Source organism: Gopherus evgoodei, chromosome 15 (genome assembly GCF_007399415.2).
Source record: "Gopherus evgoodei ecotype Sinaloan lineage chromosome 15, rGopEvg1_v1.p, whole genome shotgun sequence".
In the NCBI taxonomy this organism is placed as follows: Eukaryota; Metazoa; Chordata; order Testudines; family Testudinidae; genus Gopherus; species Gopherus evgoodei.
In genome coordinates, this window is record NC_044336.1 from 20,786,649 (window position 1) to 20,810,892 (window position 24,244).

General features: G+C 43.1%; 2 protein-coding genes across 6 annotated transcripts in view; both read left to right on the forward strand.

Moving 5' to 3' along the window:
- The first annotated feature begins 1,731 nt into the window (after positions 1-1,731).
- On the forward strand, positions 1,732-15,694 carry RNF135 (ring finger protein 135). The gene is made up of 6 exons (XM_030534409.1): positions 1,732-3,653; positions 7,783-7,872; positions 8,472-8,702; positions 10,982-11,144; positions 12,775-12,873; positions 13,656-15,694. Exons 1-6 carry the CDS (start codon positions 3,249-3,251, stop codon positions 14,189-14,191), a joined length of 1,524 nt encoding a protein of 507 aa, XP_030390269.1. The 5' UTR covers positions 1,732-3,248; the 3' UTR covers positions 14,192-15,694.
- Positions 15,695-16,864: 1,170 nt separating this feature from the next.
- The window catches only part of RHOT1 (ras homolog family member T1), a 43,934-nt gene continuing 36,554 nt past the window's right edge, over positions 16,865-24,244 (forward strand). For 3 of the 5 annotated variants that reach the window (XM_030534183.1, XM_030534179.1, XM_030534181.1), the window contains exons 1-2: positions 22,541-22,559; positions 24,072-24,130. In XM_030534183.1, the coding sequence (XP_030390043.1) occupies positions 24,098-24,130 (33 nt within the window). In that variant the 5' untranslated portion in view covers positions 22,541-22,559; positions 24,072-24,097. Of the gene's footprint in view, positions 17,031-22,540; positions 22,560-24,071; positions 24,131-24,244 lie in introns of those variants that run through there. The other 2 variants (XM_030534180.1, XM_030534182.1) reach the window with 1 other exon arrangement.

The following is a 24,244-nucleotide window of genomic DNA, read 5'->3' on the forward strand; positions in this document are numbered from 1 at the left end:
TAGGGTTAGGATACCTAAGGGTAGGACACTTTGAGCTAGACTCGCCCTAGACTCAGGGTTCCTATCGGTAGGGCACTTGAAGCTAGGGTTGGGGTTCCTATGGGTAGTACTTCCCAGCCTAGGGTTAGGGTTCCTAAGGGTAGGGCACTTGGAGCTAGGGTTAGGCTTCCTATGGGTAGGGCTACCTGCCTTAGGGATAGGTTTGCTAAGGGTAGGCCACGTGGAGCTAGGGTTAGGGTTCCTAAGGGTAGTGCTATCCGCAATAGGGTTAGGGTTCCTATGGGGTGGGCACTTGGAGCTAGGGTTAGGGTTCCTATGAGCAGGGCGCCCCGCCCTAGCATTAGGGTTCCTAAGGGTAGGGCACTTGGAACTAGGATTAGGGCTCCTATGGGTAGGGTGCCCCCCCCAGGGTTAGGGTTCCTAAGGATAGGGCACTTGGAGCTAGGGTTAGGGTTCCTATGGGATGGGAGCCCCACCCTAAGGTTAGGGTTCCTAAGGGTAGGGCACTTGGAGCTAGGGTTAGGGCTCCTATCGGTAGGGCACCCAGCCCTAGGGTGAGGGTTGCACTTGAAGCTAGGGTTAGGGTTCCTAGGGGTAGGTCTTCCCACCCTAGGGTTAGGGTCCTCAAGGGTAGGGCACTTAGAGCTAGGTTTAGGGTTCCTATGGGTAGGGCACTTGGAGCTAGGGTTAGGATTCCTGTGGGTAGGGCTATCTGCCCTAGGGGTAGGTTTGCTAAGGGAAGGGCACGTGGAGCTAGGGTTAGGATTCGTATGGGTAGTGCTATCCGCAATAGGGTTAGGGTTCCTAGGGGTAGGGCGCCCCGCCCTAGGGTTAGAGGTCCTAAGGGTAGGACACTTGGAGCTAGGGTTAGGGTTCCTATGGGTAGGGCACTTGGAGCTAAGGTTAGGGTTCCTATGGGTAGGGCTTCCCACCCTAGTGTTAGGGTTCCTAAGTGTAGGGCACTTGGAGCTAGGGTTAGGGTTCCTATGGGTAGGGCAGTCGGAGCTAGGGCTAGGGTTTCTATGGGTAGGACTTCCCACTCTAGGGTTACGGTTCCTAAGGTAGGGCACTTGGAGCTAGGGTTAGGGTTCCTAAGAATTTGTCACTTGGAGCTGGGGTTAGGGTTCCTATGGGTAGGGTGCCCCGCCCTAGGGTTATGGTTCCTATGGGTTGGGCACTTGGAGCTAGGGTTAGGGTTCCTAAGGATTTGTCACTTGGAGCTAGGGTTAGGGTTCCTATGGGTAGGACTTCCCACTCTAGCGTTCCTAAGGTAGGGCACTTGGAGCTAGGGCTAGGGTTTCTATGGGTAGGGCTTTCCGCCCTACTGTTAGCGTTCCGAAGGCGCCCTAGATCAGTTTTGAGCCACACGGTTTTATGTCCCTGGATTTTTGCTCTGAGTTTATCCAAACTAAACGCTGTGAAGCCAAACCATAAAACAACGATTAATTGATTTAAGACCAGAAGGAACCACTACATCATCTAATCTGACGCCCTGAATAACCGTGGCTGTGGAATTTCACCCAGGAAAGTCTTAATATGCTACCAACTATTCAGACCCACGAGAATTATGGTCCATGCTGCAGCTGATGGTTGCTGGGGGCCAAAGATCTGCTGTGTCACCAACTGTCATATGAGTTTTGTCATGAAACCAGGCAATTTGCTCTCAGAAAATGAATGAAGGCATTTTGAGTTTCAATAAACATTTTGTTAGGCCTCAAAAAGTTTTGCATGGCTGGTTTCATTTCTCTGTTCAAAATAAAGTTAAGTCTGAACCAAATCCCCAGATCAGAACTCCCCGGAAGTTTGGGTCACGTACTGAACTTAGGCTATGTCCACACTGCATTTGGAGGCATGATTTCAGCATATGTAGTTATCCCTGTTACTAGCTTTAATCTAGCTAGCACAGCTAAAGATAGCAATGAAGACACAGCAGCATCGGCTTCAGTCTGGGCTGGCAATGTGAGTACACACCTATGGGACTGGGTCGTCTTGGACAGATAAAAGCTAATGTGGGTATGCCACCTGACCTGCAATCACCCCTTCAGTTGCAGTGTAGACATAACCTGTGTGGCTCAGACCCCTCTCTAACTTAAATCATAGTTTGGGGCTTCATTGTGAAAGAACATGCTTACTGAAACACACTTGTCCTATATGCTTTCTCTGAGCAAGATTCTGATACTCGTGTCAACCTCCTAGAGCTACTGCAGGACTGTTCAGCAGTCCAGAATCCTCCATAGTGCCAAGTACTAAAGTCAGGACTCCATCCCTGGCCCAGCGCAGCCTCTGTGGTCCGCTGGGATCACTTGTGGAGTAGGTCCCATCAGTGTGAGCAAGGGGATCAGAATCTGGCCCAATTTATTTTTATGTCCAGAGCTTCCTCTCTTGATTCGTATCCATCAGTTTGTTTTATTTGTGTCTATTGCTTTTTATTTACTGTATCCAGCTTGTCTTTTTCAGTACATTTTAAATACTGAACTGCTCTTTTCAACCTGTCTTTAACACGAAGAACGGAGGATTCCCTGTACTGCTGGTTAAGGGTTTGATGCTGCCTTCCACAGAAGTTGCAGATGTTCAGCTGTTTTCAGAATCAGGCTGACTGTGTGGGAAATGAAATGGCCACAAGAGAGCGGAAGAGGACAAGGAATGGGAGAACTGCTGGCTCTACTTATTGACCAAGCTGAAAATGGATACGATACCTTTAAGGAGATATTTTTCTGAGCAGTCCTATTTCGGTTGACTTCCCCTTGAAGAGGCTTCTTGTGTAATGAGACTCTTAAGCGTGTGATGATTAATTTCAGCCAGATCTCTGGTTGCTAACATTCAGTCCTGGGCAGCCAGGCTTTGTGTGTTTAGCAGAAGGCAGCTCATTGCATGACATTGAGCCAAATACGCAAAACAAACTCGGAAGGGGGAGGCATCTCATGGAAAAGTGTATTTCCGGCCAAAACCAGGTCCCAGCTCTGTACTGCCCCAAACTTGGAGAGGTTTGAGATCCTGATCTGCCTTTGTGATTGGAGCCCATCTCTATGGATAAATCCCTATAAATATTATTATAGATCTAATGATTTAGATTATACAATGGCAAATGTTTGGCAAGGCAGAATTTCGACCTGGGGTTGGACTCCTATGTAACAGATGAGTGGAAAGAGAATAGAGGGCTCCTCCCCCTCTGAACTCACTGATGTAACAACCTTTCATAAGCATAAAAGAAACTGAAAGTTCACATCTTTTCTCTCTCCTTTTGGGCCATGGCGGCTGCTGCTAATCCTGTAAAAAGTCTCCAGGAAGAACTGACTTGTTCGCTTTGCCTGGAGTATTTTAAAGATCCAATCCTAATCACAAAATGTGCCCACAGCTTCTGCCGAGCCTGTATCACCCAGCACTGCAAGGATCCAGGAACCGACGTCCGCTGTCCTCATTGTAGGAAGAGCTTTCAGCAGGAAAACTTAATCTCAAACAGGCACCTGGCCAATGTGGTGGAAATAGTCAAGGGCCTGAACGGAACTGGCGAAAAACAGGGAGAGGAGAGCAAGGCAGAGAAACAGCAGGTAGTATTGAAACTCTTTTGTGGCGATGATCAAGAAGCCAGTGAATCCTGGGCTCGGAATCCTCACGCTGGGCTTCCCCCGGACAGGAGCGCATGGGAGAACAGGGTATTTACTGTGTGCCGCATATTTAAAGAAATAATAATTAATTAATCAATAATACATAGCACTTGTAAGAGCTATGGGGCCTGATGACAGTTGGGAGATGAGGGTGCTCAGCACACTCAGTAAATACCTTGCAGAACTGGGCCATAATTCAGGATATACTCCCCTGGGGTCGTAAGAAGAGAGTTTGACTGTGTCTTTGCCAACAGGTTAAAATTGCTCTCACAACATTCATTTTGCATTTTCTGACTGCTTTGTGTTCGCTTTCCGGCATCACCGTGACAATAACGTTAGTGGGCAGATGTAAGGGAAACAGGAAGGCAGATTACTTTTCCTAAAGCAGCATTTATTTCTGGGGATGACTAATGGCCTGAGGTGATCCAAAGCCCATTGAAGTCAATGAAAGACAAAGGGGCTGCTCAGGTGTAATTGAGGTGCCAAGGTATAACCACCTTAATAATAATACTTGACTGACAAGCACCTAGATATCACAGTGATGGGCACACCAGGGCAGAAAGCCAAAGCCCTGCTGCCCTGAACCCCGCCATGCAGAGCTGAAGCCTGAGTAGCTTAGCTCTGGGGGACCCCCTATGGTGTGGGGCCCCAGGACAATTGCCCTGTTTGCTACCCCTAATGCCGGCCCTGGGTTTTATGTGCAGAAAAACAGTTGTGTCACAGGTGGGCCATGGAGTTTTTATAGCATGTGCTGCGGCCTCAAAGACAAAGGTTGGGAACCCCTCCTGTAACTAATCAAAACCACTCCATGTATTCAATGGGCGGAAAGAGTTAATGTTGCCGTGGGAACCTTGACATCTGCATTTCCTGCCCTCCTTGTCTTTCAGTTTTCAGCCTTAAAGTTTATTTTAGTGTTATTTATTTATTTGCACTTTATTTCTTTTAAAAAGTAAATAATTACTGATCTGTGTCACAGTTGCCCCTAGAGGCCTGAGCCAGGATCAGAGACCCTTGCACTAGGCTGTGCATAGACACCCACAGTGCCCCTCCCCAAACAGCAAACAGTCCAACTAAAATAGCAAAGACAAGAAAAATACCTTAATCTCTCCAGGACCAATATGCTGATTAAAAACTTGGTGTAGCGCAGGTAGCTTTGTCCAGCATGATTAATAGTGGGCATACTGTATTTTTGGATCCACTTTTGTTGTAATCCTCTCTGCAGTTACTCTTTCATTTCTTAATTAAAAAAAAAAATTAGTTACTTTGTGGGACCAAATAACGGCAGATGAAATTTAGGGGCTCTAGACACTAACTAATTTGTGGCTGCGGTGCCTTCATGGTGTGACTTGCACCCACATTACAATTCTGCAGCTCTGACGAGAGAGGCTCAGTTAGGTTGGGCAGAAAACCAGGCAGCTGGAGTGATGGGGAACAGATATTCTGGAGAGTAGATTTCCTGGGCTTGCCTCTGACAAATACATTAATGGTGCAGGGTGGCTTTCACAAGGCCAAACCTCAGTCATCTGGGAAAGTCTCTCCATGCAGGCCATGCTATTTTGAGGCACCATTGGCTTCACTTTTGGGAGGAAGAGGTGTATTTAATCATTGTCCTTCACCCAGTCTGTGTTTGTTGCCCTGTCTAGTAGTGTTGTTGTTTCTCTTTTGCTCCCAAGACCATGTGGATCCAATGCTAGTGTAGCCAGTGATTTTTGGACAGGGGCTTTAGCAAATAATTCAGCCCCTGGGGAGATGTGTGTGGGCTTCAATTAGACTCACCTACCTCTGGAATGGTGCTTGCAGCCCCTGGGGCAAGGTATCCTCCAAACTGGGGCCCCACAGTGTGAGGGAATCTCCAGAGAGAGAAGGGGAGGGTGTTTGCAGCCCCTTCGGGCTGGAGTTGGGAGGGAACTTTGCCGACCCTGAGGTAGATGCCATGCCTGGCGGGGCGGATGGGTCTGCAGCTCCTAATGCAGAGCCCCCTCCCCTGCCTAGCAGGGGTCCAGGGGAAGGAGGATGGAGCTGGTGTACTGTATGAAACTGCTCTGTATAGGAATGTGCTACTGGTAGCAGTTGCTGATGCGTTAGATTGTAAGAAACTGCTATTGTATAAAACTGCTACCAGCAGAATTTTACGGCTAATAAGGGCAGGATGAAGGGCAGTGGCTTCAGCAAATGTTACTGAGCATGCTCAGTTCATGTGACCATACAAAAAAGCCATTTTGATAAAATAAAAAAGCCTCTCGCCCTCCTCCCCCACCAACTATTTTGGCAAACCCCAGTGTCTCAGTCCCACTGGGGTACCTGCTACCCCCTCTGTTCCTGCCTGTGCCGGGTTTTGCCCTCTGACACCCTCTGCCAGCGCCTCAATCCTGGGCTTAACTCCACCTCCTCTTCCCCCATCCCTGATTTTGCCATTTAGCCCTTCTCCTAATCCCACCTCCAAGCGCTTGACCCCCCTGACCAGTCAATTTCCACCCCCTGCTCAGACCCTGGCCACCCCCTGTGCATGTGGCTCCTCCTCCCGGGCTTTGCTGTCTCTCCTTCGTTCTGATCTGTCTCCAATCTCTGTCCCTCCCCCACCGCCTTCTTCTGTTGCCCGTCACCCGCCGCACCCACACACCCCTTCTTCCCAGGGTTCCTTCTTTTCAAGCCAGCAGCACCTGCCCTCTCGCCCAGCTCTATGCCACTGCCTTGTCCCCCGCCCCCCAGCTCATTTCCTATCGCCATTGTGACAGTGCAGTGGTGCCAGGGAGCTGTCTATTGAGTGTCCTCATCAGCCAGCTCCTGCTGGCCACTAATTCCACTGTCTCTCCGTGGTTCTCCCAGCCCTCTCCTGTAGATCCTGGAGAGAAGCAGGGATCGTCAGGAGCCCTATGGCAGTGGCTTTCAACCTTTCAAGACTACTGTCCCCCCTTTCAGGAGTCTGACTGGTCTCGTGTACCCCAAGTTTCACCTCACTTTAAAATGACTTGCCTACAAAATCAGACATAAAAGTACAAATGTGTCACAGCCACTATTGCTGACAAATCACTTTCTTTTTCATTTTTTACCATATTATTATAAAATAATTGGAATATAAATATTGTACTTACATTTCAGTGTATACAGAGCAGTATAAACAAGTCATTGTATGAAATTGTATTTTGTACTGATTTTGCTAGTGCTTTTTATGTAGGCTGTTGTAAAACTAGGCAAATATTTAAATGAGGTGATGGACCCCCAGAAGATCTCTGCATACCGCCGGGGATATGCATACTCCTGCTTGAGTATGGGACCCACCACAGATGGGGGCCTGAAGAGAAAAGGAGCAGCTACCCAGCACCACTCTGACTTCTGCTGGAGAGGATTGGTTAGAAAGACTGTGCCGCTGGGCCGTCTACTCCTGCTGTGTCATGTAGTACCTTGTGTCAAAGGCTGCAGAGAGGTCTCGCCATGTGAGCATGGAGATCTTATCTGACTTCAGTGGGACTGCTCACTGGCTCAGATTTAAGTACATGTTTTTCTGGATTGGGGCCAGAGTGCTCAGTGCCTTGCTGGACTGAGCCCTAGATTAGTATTGTTAATGTCTGACGGTTATTTGGTGGCTTGCATGGAATTTACTGGTTTCAGTTCATTTCCCAGTAGCAAAGTGACCACGTTACAAAACCATTCCCACAACTAGAACCTTGTGGACTGGCTCATGAAAGAAGCTCAGGACTGATGGATGTTTGGGGTGTATTTACAGCAACAGAAATCTGGTGTCTCATTCACCACAGGTGCAGCTCCATGAGCATAAGAGCAGTGAAAGATACAGTTATTATTAGCTACTATGAATATTTATTATTTGCATTGTGGTAGCAACTAGGAAGCCTGCATCAGAGATTGGGGCCCCATTGCAGCAGGCATTAGGCACAAAATACAATGCAAAGACAGTCCCTACAATCTCTGGCCCTGATCCAACAAGGCAGTTCAACTCATCATAAATTTTAAGTATGTGTATGTGAGTAGTTCCATCAACTTCAATGGGATTAGCGCCATGCTTAAAGTTAATCATATGCTGCTTAAAGAGTTTGCTGGACCTGGGGCTAAGTAAGGCAGTGTTAACAAGGCACAGATATTTTTCCCATCATGGCTTCTAATCCTATCACATTTTCTGCCAGGGTTCTATAAATCAACATTCATATGTTTCACTTTAAAGGCAAAATTGGAAATAAGTGAGGTCTCCAAGCAAATTGAAATGGCCCAAGATGCCATCAGCAGCAGCAAGAAGGCCAGCACTGCAATGAATGTATGTATACACATGATCAACCCCTCTTAATTTATGCGTTTACCCATCACTGAGAGATGCATGGCCACCTTTATTTAGCAAGGTGGAGCAAGGGGTCTGCCCAGGATCATCCACCTGTGAGTCCCCCTTTTACTCCCGCACCCCTGGTGGTTTTCTCTGAGGAGTGCTGGGTATGGCATCAGCTGTTATAACTATGCTCTGGAGCTGGTCAGAGTGGTTGCTCCAAATTTATGGACACCATTTGCCTCTTTTGCCTCCCTCCGAGGATTTGCATGTGATACATCTGTGCCTCTCGCAGCCCTGAGCACAAGGGACTGAGCCAGAATCTCAGTCTCTGTGTTACGACATTGGCAGAGGACTGCTGTCCTTTCAGTAGCCCAACCCTGTATTCCGAGTGCAACCCAAAACCCCCATTGCAGACAATGCAGGATTGTGCCAAGTACGTGTATTTATTAAGAGCACTGTCTTCCTCCGAATAAAAATAATCGTGCTGAAATGAAGTGGTCACTTGCCAGAGCGGGTTAGATCGGGCTTTAGATGTCGATGTTCCTCACCTCCTTGTTGCTAACAGAACTCACTCCTCATCTGCTGCCTTTCAGGAATTCGTGTCTCAGATCAAAGGCTTGATTACTGAAGACTTCTGTGCCATGAAACAATACCTTGAAACACAAGAGAGAGCCACACTGCTGATCATTGAACAAGAGCAACAGGTGGCTCACCAGAAAATAGAAGAAACGATCGGCCAGTTGGCCGCAAAAGTGAACATGCTCACAGAAATCAAAACCCAGCTGGAAAACAGGCTGCAAAATAACACGATGGAGCAGCTGAGTGTAAGTAGAAATCTATGGGCCAATGAGCATGTACTGAGCATGTGCAACTTTCACTCCCTGCACTAGTACTCTTCTTCAGATTTCCCAGTGCTGCATTCACACTGGTATAGAGCAACCAGGGTAGCAACAGTGGGAGCAGTAGTGTAGATCGGATCCTGCCATTATAACCACAATGACATTAGACCTGCTCTGAGCAGGGTTAGACAACACATGAGCTACAGCGCTGGCAGCTGGTCTACACTAAGGCTCCCACCTCTGCTGCTACTGGTGGAGTGGCACCAGGGAGAGCTTACAGGTGACAAATTTGAAGAAAAAAAAATTAGCGTTGACACAGCTTCTAGGTGCAGATTCAGAACCAAAGGGGTATTTTTTGCACAGGAAGGCAAGTTTGTTTGTATGGTGGCTTAATGCACAAGTCTTTCTTCTCTTGGCCAGCAGAGTCAAGGACAATAAGGAGTTTTTTAAGTATATTAGGATAAAAAAGAATCCTAATGATGGTATTGGTCCATTACTAGATGGAAATTGTAGAATTATTAATAATAATGCAGAAAAGGCAGAAGTGTTCAATAAATATTTCTGTTCTGTATTTGGGAAAAAGAAGAGATGATGAAATCATGTCATATGATAACCCTCTTTCCATTCCACTAGTATCTCAGGAGGATCTTAAACAGCAGCTGCTAAAGTTAGAGATTTTTAAATCAGCAGGTCTAGATAACTTGCATTGAAGAGTTCTAAAAGAACAAGCTGAGAAGCTCAGTCTTGGAACCCTGGGGAGAGCAAGTTCCAAAAAGCTGGAAGAAAGCTAATATGTCAATATTTTAAAGGGGTAAATAGGATGACCTGGGGAATTATAGGCCTGTTAGTGTGATGTTGATCTGGGGCAAGCTGGAGAGGGCGATATGGGACTCAATTAATAAAGAATTAGTGGAGGGGAATTAATGTAAATCAGCATGGGTTTATAGAAGACAGATCCTTTCAAATTAACTTGACATCTTTTTTTTTATGAGATTAATTTACAAGTTTGGTTGATACAAGTAATAGTGCTAATGTAATAGACTTAGACTTCTGTAAGGCATTTTACCTGGGCCCGTACAACATTTTGTTAACAAATCTAGAATGATATAAAATTAACATGGCGCACAATAAATGGATTAAAAACTGTCTAATTGATAGGTCTCAAAAATGTAATCCTCACTGAAAGGGTGTGTTTCTACTGGGTTCTGCAGGGATCATTTCTTGGCCTTATGCTATTTAGTGGGCTAATGTAATTCTTGGATGCATAAACAGGGGAATCTCGAGTAGGAGTAGAGAAGTTATATTACCTCTGTATTTGACACTGGTGCGACTGCTGCTGGAATCCTGTGTCCAGTTCTGGTGTCCATAATTCAAGAAGGAGGTTGAAAAATTGGAAAGGGTTCAGAGAAGAGCCAGGAGGTCGATCAAAGTATTAAAACACAAGCCTTATAATGAAAGGCTCAAGCAGCTCAATCTATCTAGCTTAAAAAAGAGAAGGTTAAGTGGTGACTTGATTACAGTTTATAAATACCGATGTGGGGAACAGATATTTGCTAATGGACTCTTCAATCTAGCAGAGAAAGGTATAACAAGATCTAATGGCTGGAAGTTAAAGCTGGATAAATTCAGACTGGAAATAAGAATGATTAACCATTGAAACAATATCAAGGATTGTGGTGAATTCTCTATCACTGGCAATTTTTACATTTTTAAAGTTTGGAATATTTTTCTAAAAGATTTGCTCTACTGTTTTTTTTTTTTGTTTTTTTTTCAGGGAAGTCCTATGGCATGTGTTATAGAGGAGGGCTTACTAGATGATCACAGTGGTCTCTTCTGGCCTTGGACTCTATTAACCTAAGACTGATTCATTTTTAAAATCTCTAATTTCTTCCTCCAGATCTCTAGAGTCTGAGAAGAAAGTCTAGAGAGAAAGAAATCATATCTGTGGGGGTTGGGTGGTTGCTTATTTAAACAAACGATGATCTGACTACAGAGACAAGTCCCTGTATGAGTTCTGTTGGGGAAAATGTTATTTTCATTTTTGATCAAGAACATATCTTTCAATATTTTCAGCAGGGTTTAGGTTCTTCTCCTCTGATCACAATATTATAAAGAAAACTCTCGTTGTGAAGTATAAGATTTCTGGAGAGTTTATTGGTGCTTTCCTCTCCTGGCTTTATGAAATCACCAGAAATTCTTGATGGAATTATTGCCATTTGTTTAGCTCCAGCTACCCTTGCATTCATCTTTTCTGTTGTCGTTAGGATACATCATCCAAAAGAGAAAAGTACATAGGCTCTCCGATAATAATTAATAAAATGATGCTTGATGCTAAGAAGATTAGTGTTGTCACAAGTGCTGTAGAAGAGCTCAAGAAACAACTGGAAGTGTTAATATTGAAGAAATATCCTGCCCAGCTCCCACAAGGTAAATTTACTTTATTTGTGTCTTTTGTTGTGAAACCTCTTGACTTGTTACAGGACTTGATCCTGCAAGATGCTGCTGCTGGAGGCTCTGCCCACTGTCACCTCTCTTTGAAGTCAACACCTTGTTTGGCACCTTGTTTGCAGGGTTGTACTTATATGACTTAGAGGGATACTGTTAGGACGTTTGGGCTCAAAATGTAAGATTTGTTTGAGTATAATAGAAATAGAGAGGTGTTTGCAGCATTTTTTTTAAACTCTCGGGGGGGGGGGGGAGGTTGAGCGGGAGGGAGTGTTCTAAATTCCCTTGCAGTTTTGAAGACCAAAATAATAATGTGCTATTCCATGGACCATGGTAACCAGAAAGTGGTTCTAGAAGCAATTTGGAAACAGATCAGTTATGTTTTATTCTCTGTTTACTCTTTAGATATCAATGTAAACAATTTCCTAAAAGAAATGCTGACCAGAAGTAGAGTCTTTACTAAGAATAGGCCAAATTCCCAAGTTCTTGCTCAGAGAGAGTTGTGTTTTAGCAAGGACTTTGGGATTTGGCTCAATATTTGCTCATGTCTCAGGTACAGTTCTTATGCTTAAGAAGGGGGCCTGTCCACTCAGCAGATGATTAGGAGAACTTCAGCCTAAGGACCACAGGCCTATAGTAGAAATTATTACTTATAAAGCACAATGTGCTAGTTGATGTACAAACAGAAATAAAGACAAGGTCCCTGCCCTAAAATGTTTTCAAATGCAATAAGAAACTGAACGAGAGTCTCATTTTCCCATTCTTGAGAAAACACCAGAATAATTAAACCAAGAGGGGGTTAGCTGTGAGCAGATCTTCTCTAGTGAATATTTCCAGTGAGCAGTCTTTCTATTTTTTCTTCTCCTCCTTTCACGTATAGTCCTTATACTGTGGGGACTGGAGTACCAATTCTGCAAACAGTTATTCGCATGCTTAATTTTAAGCATGCATATAGGTGTTTGCAGGATTGGGACCCTATGCAACAGGCAGCAATAGAAGTACAAAGTATTAACATAAAAGCAACATTGTTTCCAAAACACTTTTCCCAAAAAAACTTTCACCAGAACTGTGCAGACTAATGTTGAGAGTGACTCAGTCATATGAAAAGAGTTCCAAGTGGCAGTCTTGCACATATGCTTTACAGTGTTACTGCAAATCATAGACAGTTCCAGGAGTGGAAGTATTTAATGTTTTAGAAATACTCATGCAATTGCACATACCACAGTGATGAGTACAGTATAAGAACTTGTATAGAACAGATAGTTAATTTGTGATTACTTATACAATATCATGCCTAACTGGTCTGTTACACATCTAATTGGTCATATATAGGTATAGTGACTGCAGCTGCATGCAACTTGTTTTGATAATTGTGGATGTAAAGTATATATACCAACTGCACAAATATCTTTGCATGAGTAATTGCATACCCATTCATCTAGGAATCTAGGTCAGAGAGCATTATAAAAATGCCAGCTATTATTTTTTTCCTATTTGACATGTTCTGTAACTATTAGCCATTGCAATTGTATTTTGGTTCATAAATCTGTTGTTTGCCTTTTAGTCAAATAAACCCCTAACAGAAAGGTTTTTCCCCCTCCACATTTATCAGAACCTGTAGGTTTACTTCAGGAGAGGAGTGTCTGTTCCACATCTGTGGTGTCTGCATCTGACAATCCAGAACCAATTGCTTCAAGTCAGTTTTCTCAGTGTAAGTATGTAAGCCAATGTGACCACTGGATAGCAACATTAAAACGAAGGATTTTAGAATGTTCACCAACAGGGCCAGATCCTCAGCTACTCTGATTTGGTGTAGCTTCATTGACATAAGAGGAGCAATGTGCATTTACACCAGCTAAGGATCTGGCTGTGTATTTTTCAATACATCATTTGTTTAAAGGAAGAAATTTTCACAACATAATACAAAGTACTGAAACTGTAGCTTAACCACTAATCAAACTTATCAGTCTAAAAACCATACAGTAACTTGTTCAAATGAACTGGTGGCTACTTAGATTCTGATGGGCGTGGTAAGTATTCCACTTATATTGCTAATGGGATCATTGTGTTGTAAGACTGTGACTGGGGACAGAGTCCAAGTGGTAGGTACCCTCAGCTTCTACTGAAGTCTGTGAGCCAAATCCGGAGTCCTTAGTGAGTTTTTACTCAGTACTGGCAGCCAGTCAATGGAGTTTGCTTGAGTAAGGACTGGGGCCTGGATTTGGCCCCTGGAGTTCAGTGGAAATTAACGGTTCTCAGCAATTTGCCGAATCAGGCAATTTATGAATTTATTATTATTCGTTTATTTTGTTAAGCATCAGTGTCTGATCACTACTAGAAAGCTAGCATTTGGATTACCCTCATGGGGTACACATCCAGGAGTATGCAGAGGGCACTTCAACTTTCGGCTGTGTTTCACCCTTGTTGAAAATGTTTCATTGCCCAGCCTCCCAGGTGCCTTCAGGTTAGGAAATTTTCTGTTATCTACTTTAGGGGCAGTGAATGTGACCTTTGATCTCCAAAGAATCCATCATAACCTGGAGATCACATCTGAGAATAAGAAAGTGATTGTATCCCGTTTTCCATCTCCATATGACCCAACTCCCAAGAGATTCTGTGTCAGCCAAGTGATGTGTTCCCAAAGTTTCTCTGAAGGACGTCATTACTGGGAAGTAAGTACCAAGGACAGTGGTGGATGGGCTGTTGGAGTTGCTGATGGAAATATTGGTAGAAAAGATCAACTGGGGAGAACTGAACTATCCTGGTGTGTGGAATGGACTGGTAAGAATAAACAGTTGTCAGCATGGCACAGGAACCAGGAAACCCGATTAAGTGAAGACAGACCCCTAAACGTTGGAGTTTTCCTTGATCTTGCAAACAAGCAGATGTCATTTTATTCTCTCACTGATAAAGAAACACTCTTGCATAGATTTGAAATCAACATCCTACATCCTGTTTACCCTGCTTTCTGGCTGTATGGTTTGGATGAAGAAGGATCCTTAACTATAAATCATATCAACAGGAACTAGTCTGCAGTTCTTATGGAAACTGAAGATTTAAGCTGTGAATTGCAGAGTTGCAAGAATAGAGCTCTTATAGAGTTTTATGTTTTGGATGTGAGGCTTTTATATCATTATGCAGGGCTGCCATCTCTAGCATTGCGGGAAATTAACAGCTGATATGTTTTCTTCCTTGGCTTTTCTCTATTTTCTCCCTCCTTGTTACAAATCCTGCCTGATCCGCCCTGGCTGTGTTAAAGCAGGGTACGGGGGTACTATGTTTAACTCGGTTACACTCCGTTTCCCTGCACCTTAACTTAGCTTAACTTTTTGCTCAAGCAGAGGCCAAAATTGTGTCTTTCAGAAAGCATTAGGCAGAGTCAAACCTCAGAGCTATTGTATGTAAAACCCTGAATGTAGCTGTTAATAACAGTTCCCAGTCAGCTTGAAAGAGAGAGTACCTACATTTTCATGGCACACAAACATTTAATACACTCAAAAACATTGTTAATAATATTTGGAATACTTAGGAATAATTTATCTAAAGCTATTAAGTAATAAATTTCCAGTGTTTCCCATAGAGACCTCCCTTTGTTGCTGTTACATATATCTAAATTCAAGGCTTTAACATACATTTACACTTCTGTACCTGGGTACACACATTCCTCTGTGATCTTCTTTCAGAGATGATATCTCAGATGCTATAGTGTGTCTAGTGACTGCCACACCCTACTGCTGCATATTTTGGGTCCCTTCTAGCTGAGTTGCCCGGTCCTGCAGGTGTGCAGAGATGTAGTATTCAAACAAGTCTGTCTTCTCCCCATTGCTTTCTCTTCCCTTTCTTTGGGCCCTGCAAAATTCAAATGCTGCAGTACAGAGTACATTGACATGTGCCTAAGTGTCTGCAAGATCAGGGCCCTAAGAGTAAAATTTTGCTCTCTGAACTTCATGGAGGATGTAGGCTCCAATATTTCTGTATTTCCAACAGTGAAGATTTCAGCACGATTAGAGAAAGCAGAACATCGGTATTTATGGCCTTGATCTCATAAACATTTACAAATATGCTTAACTTTAAGCACAAGTCTTCCCACTGACAGAAGTCATTAGGACAACGCTTGTGCTTAAAGGTAAGCACATTCATAAGTTTTTGCAGGAATGTAGGTCTGTTGTGTGGATATGAGAGATGATGCACATGGGATGACTGACATGTAAGCAAGTTGGCCCTGGCACATAACCACACGGATATTTCTTTCCCCAAGTCGACTTGGAAAAGAGAGAAAGAGCAGCAACAAAGCAGGGAGCATACTGAACAGGATTTGGGCACTTCCAATTTCCCAAATGCAGACTGATCATGGCAGCTCCGAGACAGTAATTTGTCACTGTTTGTAAAATGACCCTCCCGTATAATCTGAAAATGGGCACTTGACGTTGGTTCTGACTTTTCATACATACCACCTGCATGTCTCATTTGCTGTCTTTTACTTTGTGTCATTGATGTGGATGATGTTTTTATTAAAATATATGAAAATCTGACTGTGTGTCTTTCATTACTGAAATCCAAATCACAATCCCATTGAAACTAATGGCGAAATTCCAAATTACTTTGATGGAATCAAAATGTAGCCCTTAGGGCCTAAACCTATTGCCTTTCCTCAGGCAAAACTACCATTGACTTCAGTAGTTTTACACCTGAGTAAGGAGTGCTGGCTTTGGCTGTTAGTTTCTAGGTTACACAAACAAAATGAGGGAAGGGTACACAATATTAGTCAGCGTGTTGTATTTCACGGGATAAACTGTGAATGTCTTGTTGGTATTTAACGGGAACTTTTTATTAAAGTTTCTGATTATTGTAACTAAATGACCCTATTACCGGATATTTCTCTTTGTCTTTATAAAATAGAAACAACATGTGAAGGGACCTTACCGCCTAAGCCTGTTAAACATTGGGGCACAAACAGAGGTGGAAGCAAAGTCCACGTAACATTTACGCCTGCAGGGTCCAATTTGTGTGGTGGTTAAATTGTGGTGCACAGGTGGCAATGTGGTGAGTCTTGCCCCGCACACTCAGCTGAGAAGAAGGACTCCTCTATGCATCCTGCTGGTTCCAGATGCGTAGATGGTCTCCCTACCCCACGCACTGAGGGATAGCAAGCAATGGCCCAGGTCCCCCGTGTTTGAAATTCTCCTCTGCCAGCCCTGGACTCAGTGTGGAGCGAGCCGAAAGACCTGCCCAACACACCCAGATACACTCATGTTACAGACATGCCTGTTACATGGACGGACATACAGAGACCCTCAACATGGAGAGAGACATAGAGCACGGTCAGACAGACAGACCTCCATGCCACAGACAGCCCCAGCACGGACAGACTGTCTATGGTGTGGGTGAGTGTGTCTGACACAGGGCGACCAGACAGCAAATGTGAAAAATCGGGACAGGGCGTGGGGGGTAATAGGAGCCTATATACGAAAAAGCCCCCACAATCAGGACTGTCCCTATAAAATCGGGACATCTGGGGTCCCCTAGTCTGACCCAGCATGGACAGACAGGTGCATTCATTCCCAACACAGACAGGCTCAGCACAGGCTCCACCACTGTCCCGCTCCCTGGCCCGGCCAGCAGAGCCCGGACCTAGTACGGGCCCTTCACCGCCAGGGGGCGCGCTCGTTCTCGCGCGCTCATGCTCTTTCCTCGCGCTAGCGTGTCCCCCTCGGGCTGCCGTAGCTGCTGCCGCTGGGGGGCTGGAGCGTGCTGGAGGCAAGGCAAGGCCGCAGCCTCCCCCCAGCCCTGATGTGAGCGGGACCCGGAGCCTGGGCCCAGGGTGTGGGGAGATGAAGAAGGACGTGAGGATCCTGCTGGTGGGAGAACGTGAGTCGGGGAGGAGGCTGTGGGGGAAGGGCGATGGGAGTGTGGGGGAAGGGAGGCGGGTGTGGGGGGAGGGCAGGGATGGGGGAGGGGAGGCGGAGGTTAGGGGTGTGCGTAGAGGGGGAGACGGGGGTAGAGGGAGGTGGGGGAAGGGGAGGGCAGGGATGGGTTAGGGGGATGTACAGGGGGAAGGGGAGGCGGGGGTAGAGGGATGTGGGGGGAGGGGATGGGTTAGGGGGATGGGGGAGGGGAGGGCAGAGATGGATTGGGGGAAGGGGAAGTGGGGTAGAGGGGTGGGGGGAGGGGAAGGCAGGGATGGGTTAGGGGGATGTGGGGGGAAGGGAAGAGATGGATTGGGGGAGGGGAGGGTGGGGATGTGTAGGGGGGAAGGGGAGGCAGGGGTTAGATGGATGTGGAGGAGAGGCTCATCATTAGTTCAGTTTTATATTTATGGGTGGACAGGTGAGGGGGGATTGCTCCCCTTCCCAGGGCTTCCCGTACCTCCTGGCTTGGAGATGGGGTCATCTCAAGGCAGCCTTCTGAGGCTGGTGACCAGGAGCTTTGCTTTGTGTGTGTGTCACGGAGACCATCCTTAGTAAGGTATAAAATCACACCCTCCACCCCCCATCTGATGCAGACTACCCTGCCCGCACCTGGCAGATGTCTTCTCCCTACCATAGTGAAGGGAGAATAGGTAGCTGAGTGCCACGGGGATGGTTCAGTTGTGCGAGTTAAACAGCTTAATTAAAACCACACCAAGAATAAAATAGGTAGTGTAGGAGGCTGTGTGTGTCCAATTAGTTTGCAATTACCGGCTTGAATTCTTACAGCTCTTTGCTAGGCAGATACCCAAGTCATAGCTTATCACAAAACTTTGCATTATAGCTTGCATACTCTTCTGAGCGGGCCATTTCAAAATTCTTGTCTCTTTCCTATATTTGGTGGTGTCCTGGCCCAGGATTGAAAGTATAGTAAGGTTTTTTTTTATATTCTGAATTTGGAAATTGCAAACACTGCGTTAAATGATCAGTGATCAGATGGGCACTGTGGTCAGAACAGGGGATTGGGAGTCCAGACTCCTGGTTTCTGCCATTGATTCATTGTGTGACCTTGGACAGATCCCTTGAACTCTCAGCCAAACATTTTAGAAAATGAATGTCTAAAGTTAGGTCCATTGGTCCATAGTTAGACACCTAAATCAGGGGCCTAAGTTTCAAATGTGCTGAGCCCACGGTATATCCCACTGAAATTAATTTGTAAAGCACTTTAGGGTCCTTGAAAGCAGAAGTACTATATAAGTGACAAGTATTTTATATAATACATAATTATATTAAGAATATAGTTCTTGCTTGAAAAGTATTGCTAACATAATTTCCTTGGCAACTGTGGGCCTAGCACGTAAAATTATTGTATAGTGTGGTAGTCCTGTGTACATTGTTTGGGGAAACTTTTAGGGTCTTTCTAGAGAACAGTGTTACAGCATGGTTCTCTAGAAATATGTTAATATGCTTTCAAATCTCAATGTAGATAAAGGCAATACATGGCCAGATTTTAAAATAACAAGTTTATTTGGCTTTAAATATATTCTTTATTCACTTGATTATACAACTGAATTTTTCCTATGTGACTTCTTTTCAGAACCTGTCCCTAACCTAGTTTCTTTGTTACTAGCTTTTGTAACACAACTGCTGCCTGCCAAGCTGACTTGCTAATTTACAGACAGTACAGAGTTTAGAATTGAGTTGAGTCTAATTGAAGCTCACTCTATAAGGAAACAGGCAGCGAGTTTTAAATTACACAGTCTTTCATATATTGTGATTGCATGGAATAATCAAAAATCTGTGTAGCTAGTGGATTAGGTAGAAAACATACAGGATAAAGTCATGTAAATTGTTAAAGATGGTCATTGTTGTACAATATTAGATTAAATGTTATATAACTTGCAGAAGACATGTTTATAAAGTGAGAAATGAGGACTCTTCAGAGATTAAAAACATGATTGGGAGAAAAACTCAATTCCAAGGTCACTTAATTGAAAATGTGTGTAGTGTAATTTTAATAGGAAAAAACAACCAGAATATTTCAGTGTCACAGATCTACAGTAATGAAAAGTTGAGTATTTTGGACTGGTTCTGCTACAGTGATTTAAGTACAGATGCAACACAAGGCTCAGTTCATATCTGATAAATGGGCACAGATCATGTTTTATAGGTAATATGTGTTTCTGCATTTCAAAGACCAGTACTGATCTGAAAGCACAGGAGTCATTTGACTTCTATATTGAGGGGGCGGAGACAGCTCCGGTTAGGCCAGTGGGGCTGTGCGTGGGGGGCAAATTGGACACCTTCCTGAGGCTTGCAGTTTGGGGGGAGGGGGAGAGAGGGCAGTGTCTTCCCAGCCCCTCCCCCCAAACTAAGCCTATGGCTGAAAGTGTATTGGGTTGCTGGGGTATGGATTTTTTAAGAGATGCCAAATTGATATTATTGCAAACTGTATTGTATCGATAATAACACATACATACAGCATGGGTTGTTCGAACATCTCTACCAGTATTCCTCAACTGTTTATTTTTTAGGGACTGTTTCTGATAGAAGTGAAAAGTTAGTTCAGTCTACATGCTCATTTGATATTGGCTTGTCAGCTGAAACTGCCAGTTATATTGATGGGAGTGATATATTTTTTTTTTTGATCATGTGGACACATCCGTTGGACTGGAACCACAATTCATTTCACCTAGGCCAAAAAAGAGCCATCAGATGATAATGCCAGTCTGAGTCAGATTCAGATTGTGATGTAAGGTGTGAAAACCCTTGCATCCTAGTGTATCCCCACATTCATTCAGTCCCCATTGTCTTGGTTTGCATTTTGAGGCTTTTTTTTTTTTTTTTTTTTGGTAAGCCAAATACTGGGATCCAAAATAGCCAAGCTGTCATGAATCTTTAATAGCCGTTAATTTGCAGAGAAGCTCTAGAATGCTGTTTTTAAGCTTCGTGATGTAAGAGGTTTAACTGTCATGCTCAGAAAAGAGAGAATACAGGTTAAACATTTCACAATACCACACAACTTTATATAGTAAATCTAACCGACAGATAAGCTATTATTGCTAAGACTAAATAAACAATAAAACTGAATTGGAAAGATAAACGTTCAACCCAGATTTAAGCAGAATAAATATAGTTTCCTGCATCTCAAGCAGTAGAACTCCAGAGAAACAAGACAGTGGAGATTCCACTAGATTAAACATTCAGGCAAATTTTGCCATGACACAGATTTTCCTAAGCCATTCTGTAAAAACGAAAAACCAAAATATAATCTAGCCAGGAATGTTATAAATAAAGTCAGTGAAACATTCTGGACCTAGAGCACATAACGCCTTATGAGTGAGGCGATCTTTAAAACTGATGCTGTGCTTTTTTGCAACCATTTTCTTCATCAGTTAAAATTATCCAAAATCTTATCCGCTAAACCAGCTGGTAAAGAATTGCAGCAGTTTAGTTTTTAAAAAAAGTAATGGCATTTCCATTCAGTTATTGGAACAATAGTTCTTTCCTTGCCTGCAAATAACCCGGCTACTACCATGAGGTCCTGGTCCATGGACTGGGGCTCCTAGGCACTATGGTAATACAAATTATTATTATTATTATTATTATTATTTATTAATAATCCAGAGATCACCACCCCTTCATCCTATGGAGACACCTTGCTTTTATTACAGTTATGCTCCCCTCCTTTTCTAGAAGGCTGTGTGTGCAACCTCTGAAGCCAATGCAAAATTTGCTCCATGAATCAGCTGTCAAGAGGCTCATGTGTAGCAAGAGGTTGATCTCTCTTGTTTTCTTCCCTCAGCTGCTTTAATAGCTGGCAGACTAAAGACCTTATACTTGGGCCTTTCATGAGTAATGACATAATGATTACACAAAGCAACAGGCCTGCTTACAATAGACTCTTGTTGTTAAATGAAGGAAGATTGAGACTAAAATTAACAGAATATATCAGCAAAGAATCCTGTGGCACCTTATAGACTAACAGACGTTTTGGAGCATGAGCTTTCGTGGGTGAATACCCACTTCGTCAGATGCACGAAGTGGATATTCACCCACGAAAGCTCATGCTCCAAAACGTCTAGTCAGTCTATAAGGTGCCACAGGATTCTTTGGTGCTTTTACAGATCCAGACTAACACGGCTACCCCTCTGATACTTGACAGAATATATCAATATTCTGTAAATAGCAAAGCAATTTGTCGTCACACATCTATCTTGAAATATAAATATAGATTTCTTCTTGCCTGATGAATCTGAAACAGTTTGGTAGTTATCAGTGGAAATAGCTGATAGTAACTTGGAGCCAAGATGGTAATTAGGTTCAACAAAAAACTATTTCTGTTTCATTAGAGATAGGAGTTTAAGGAAATTACCTGACATTTAGGATTGGATATTGCAAAGATATGTAAGGAGTGATTGCCAGAACTTGATATATTTGTTAAACATCTAGTAGCTGGAAGTAGAAAATGGCAAGTAGACCTGCCATCCCAAGCTGTTGAGAAGGGATGAGCTTTCTTCTAGGGTCCTGCCTTCAGTTCCTGCCTGGGAGTTCCTACTAACCAAACCTGGTACCAAATATGGAGTTTGATAAATTTGAAACTCAAGCCTCTTGCTGCAAGAGAAGGAACTCTCTCTCTCTCTTGCCTGGCAGCTACAAGAGTGGGAAGGTGGGTCCTCACTTTTTTCCTGGCTGTGGGAGATCTTTTCAACAGTATACATCTCACTCAGCCTCCAGGTTTTTGCCCTCTTGCCTAATGAGTAATTTCATTGCCTGCATTTGTTGCTGCAGAGAACTTTCCCACTAGGACTGGTATAATATTGTGAAGCTGACCAGAGTCTTATTAATTTTCTTCTTTGACTGCTTGGCAAACCAATGAACAGAAGCAGAGGCACTGGTGCAATCTGTCTGCAGACTCAGGAAGATGACATTGTGTCTGTTTATGCTTGGTTCAGATTTGGCAGGCTAATGTTTGGAAGGCTATCTTTGCAATAAAAAGAACTAGACAATTCTTAAAAAATGTGAAAGTGCAAATCTTGTAGATATTAAAGATTCAGTTTCACCCACTTGCCAGAGCAAATATCTTGCTCAGTTAGAGCAAATTGGTGACAGCATCAAGTCCTGGTGACAGCATCAAGAGTGCAGCTAGAGAATACATAATAAAATAGTGATTTTCTATTCAGTTTCTTATATCATGCTCATCACCATTGTATCTTAGCATTCTCCGAAGATAAAACTAATATAATGACTAACATAGGTCTGTAGTGATTTCTTGTTTCCACTTTTCCAGGGAGAACATTGTTCATATTTCCAATGGTAGTATAAATAGCATGTAGTACAGAATTAAGTGTTGTTGTATGGTACATTGAACAGGATCAGTATTAGTAATACACGGTTCTAGATAGAAAATTTCATCCTTTTATCGTTGTTTTTCAGTTTTTGCGAAGAAGCTGTAATTTGCTTATCAGATTCAGACGGAATCAGTTATGGGGTACTGCTATTTTCTTTTCTGGGGCTCTGTCAAATATGCCTCTTCATGCTCAAGTGCTGCAGATTGTAATGACCTCTTACCTTAGCCATCATGCTGCTTGGCTCTGTTGTGCTGAAGCAGCATTACTAGAAACAGCAGGTTTCTTCTGAAAATAGTACATCAAAGGGCAGGGGGTCCAATGACAATGGAGGGATTTTTTTAAAATATATCTTTAGCAGGATCCTAAAAATTGCCTACCCTCATTCACACAAGTGGTCCTAGTGGTCTCGTTGGGGTTACACTCATGATTAAGGACTATTCATATGTGGGCACAGTATTGAGTCCTTAATTAATAACATATCCTATTTTTAATTGAGGAAGGGAAGAACAAATAGCTTATTGTCCCGCACATTAAACTAACTATAAATAAATTGTATGAATTTCACACAATATTTAGTTCTTTAAATTGAGAACCTGCTGACGTTTTTCATTAATCTGTGACCACGTTGATTTTAATATGCTTGTTTCTTAAAATATGTAGCTTTTTAACATTAGTCTATGTCTAAAAAGTGCATCAAAGGCTCTTTAATAGTCATGGTATCTTTGCTAACCACTCATACAAATAAGCTTTTTAACTGATTCAAAATAAAACAGCTGTAACTGGCCTATGTTAGCCTTGCATATAAATCAAGGAAAATAGTATGTGCTCATCCTCCTATGCTATGATCATATACTTGCCTCTACTTAATGTTTTCCTTGTGATGAAGCTAGCCATGTGAAATTACCAGGATCTTCTCATACAAGAATATTTAAAATAATGAGAAATCAGAGAAGCACAAAGTCAGCTAGAATTAACTCTTCTTACCAGTATTTTTTTTTAAAATTATACATCAAAAGAGTGCTTAGCGTTTTGGCAAACATAGGAAAAAATAAAGTCCTATCTTCATGGAGTTTACAATCCAAACTAACTTCAGAAAGTGCTGTTCATAGATGATTGCTCCCTGTAGTATATTCTTCACTGTCCAATCTGATTTTATTGCAGACATCCCTGCCCTTCCATCTTTTTTTAATGCAGATGTCACTTTCTTGTTACATTAATTCTTTTAATTCCTTTCCTTCCTGAATTCTTATGCTAAAGTAAATGTTCTGTATGCATGCCCAGATATTTTCAGAGGTGCCTCATATTGTAGTTATTTGAGGCTAAATCCTGCTCACCTTATCATGTAAAGCTGGACAAGGCAAAAAAGATTTGATGTTTTGTTCCCTTAGCTGAAAAGTTTAGGCAAGTATTTGAAAACACATAGGAGACGGACCCACATTTCTTTACCAGAAAGGTCCTTAAAGCGACCCTGTGAAGGAGCTGAGGACCCATGTTTAGATTTTATTAAAAGAGACATTTTTGTTAAAATTTTAATATTGGAAGATGTAAAACGTTTTTAAAATGCTTCCCATCTTGAGATAGAACTGTAACTATTCAGTGAAGCGGAAGGTTAAAACAAATATTCTAATTCCATTATTTTTTTCCCTTCACAGCCAGAGTTGGAAAGACATCACTCATTATGTCTCTTGTCAGTGAAGAATTTCCAGAAGAGGTAGGACATCCCTATTTGTCCTCTAAATTGTGCTTCTCTGCTAGAAAAGCTACTTACCAGTCACAGAAATGTGCATGTAAGTTAAAGTTAGTGAAGTTGTAATTTTAAATCTAT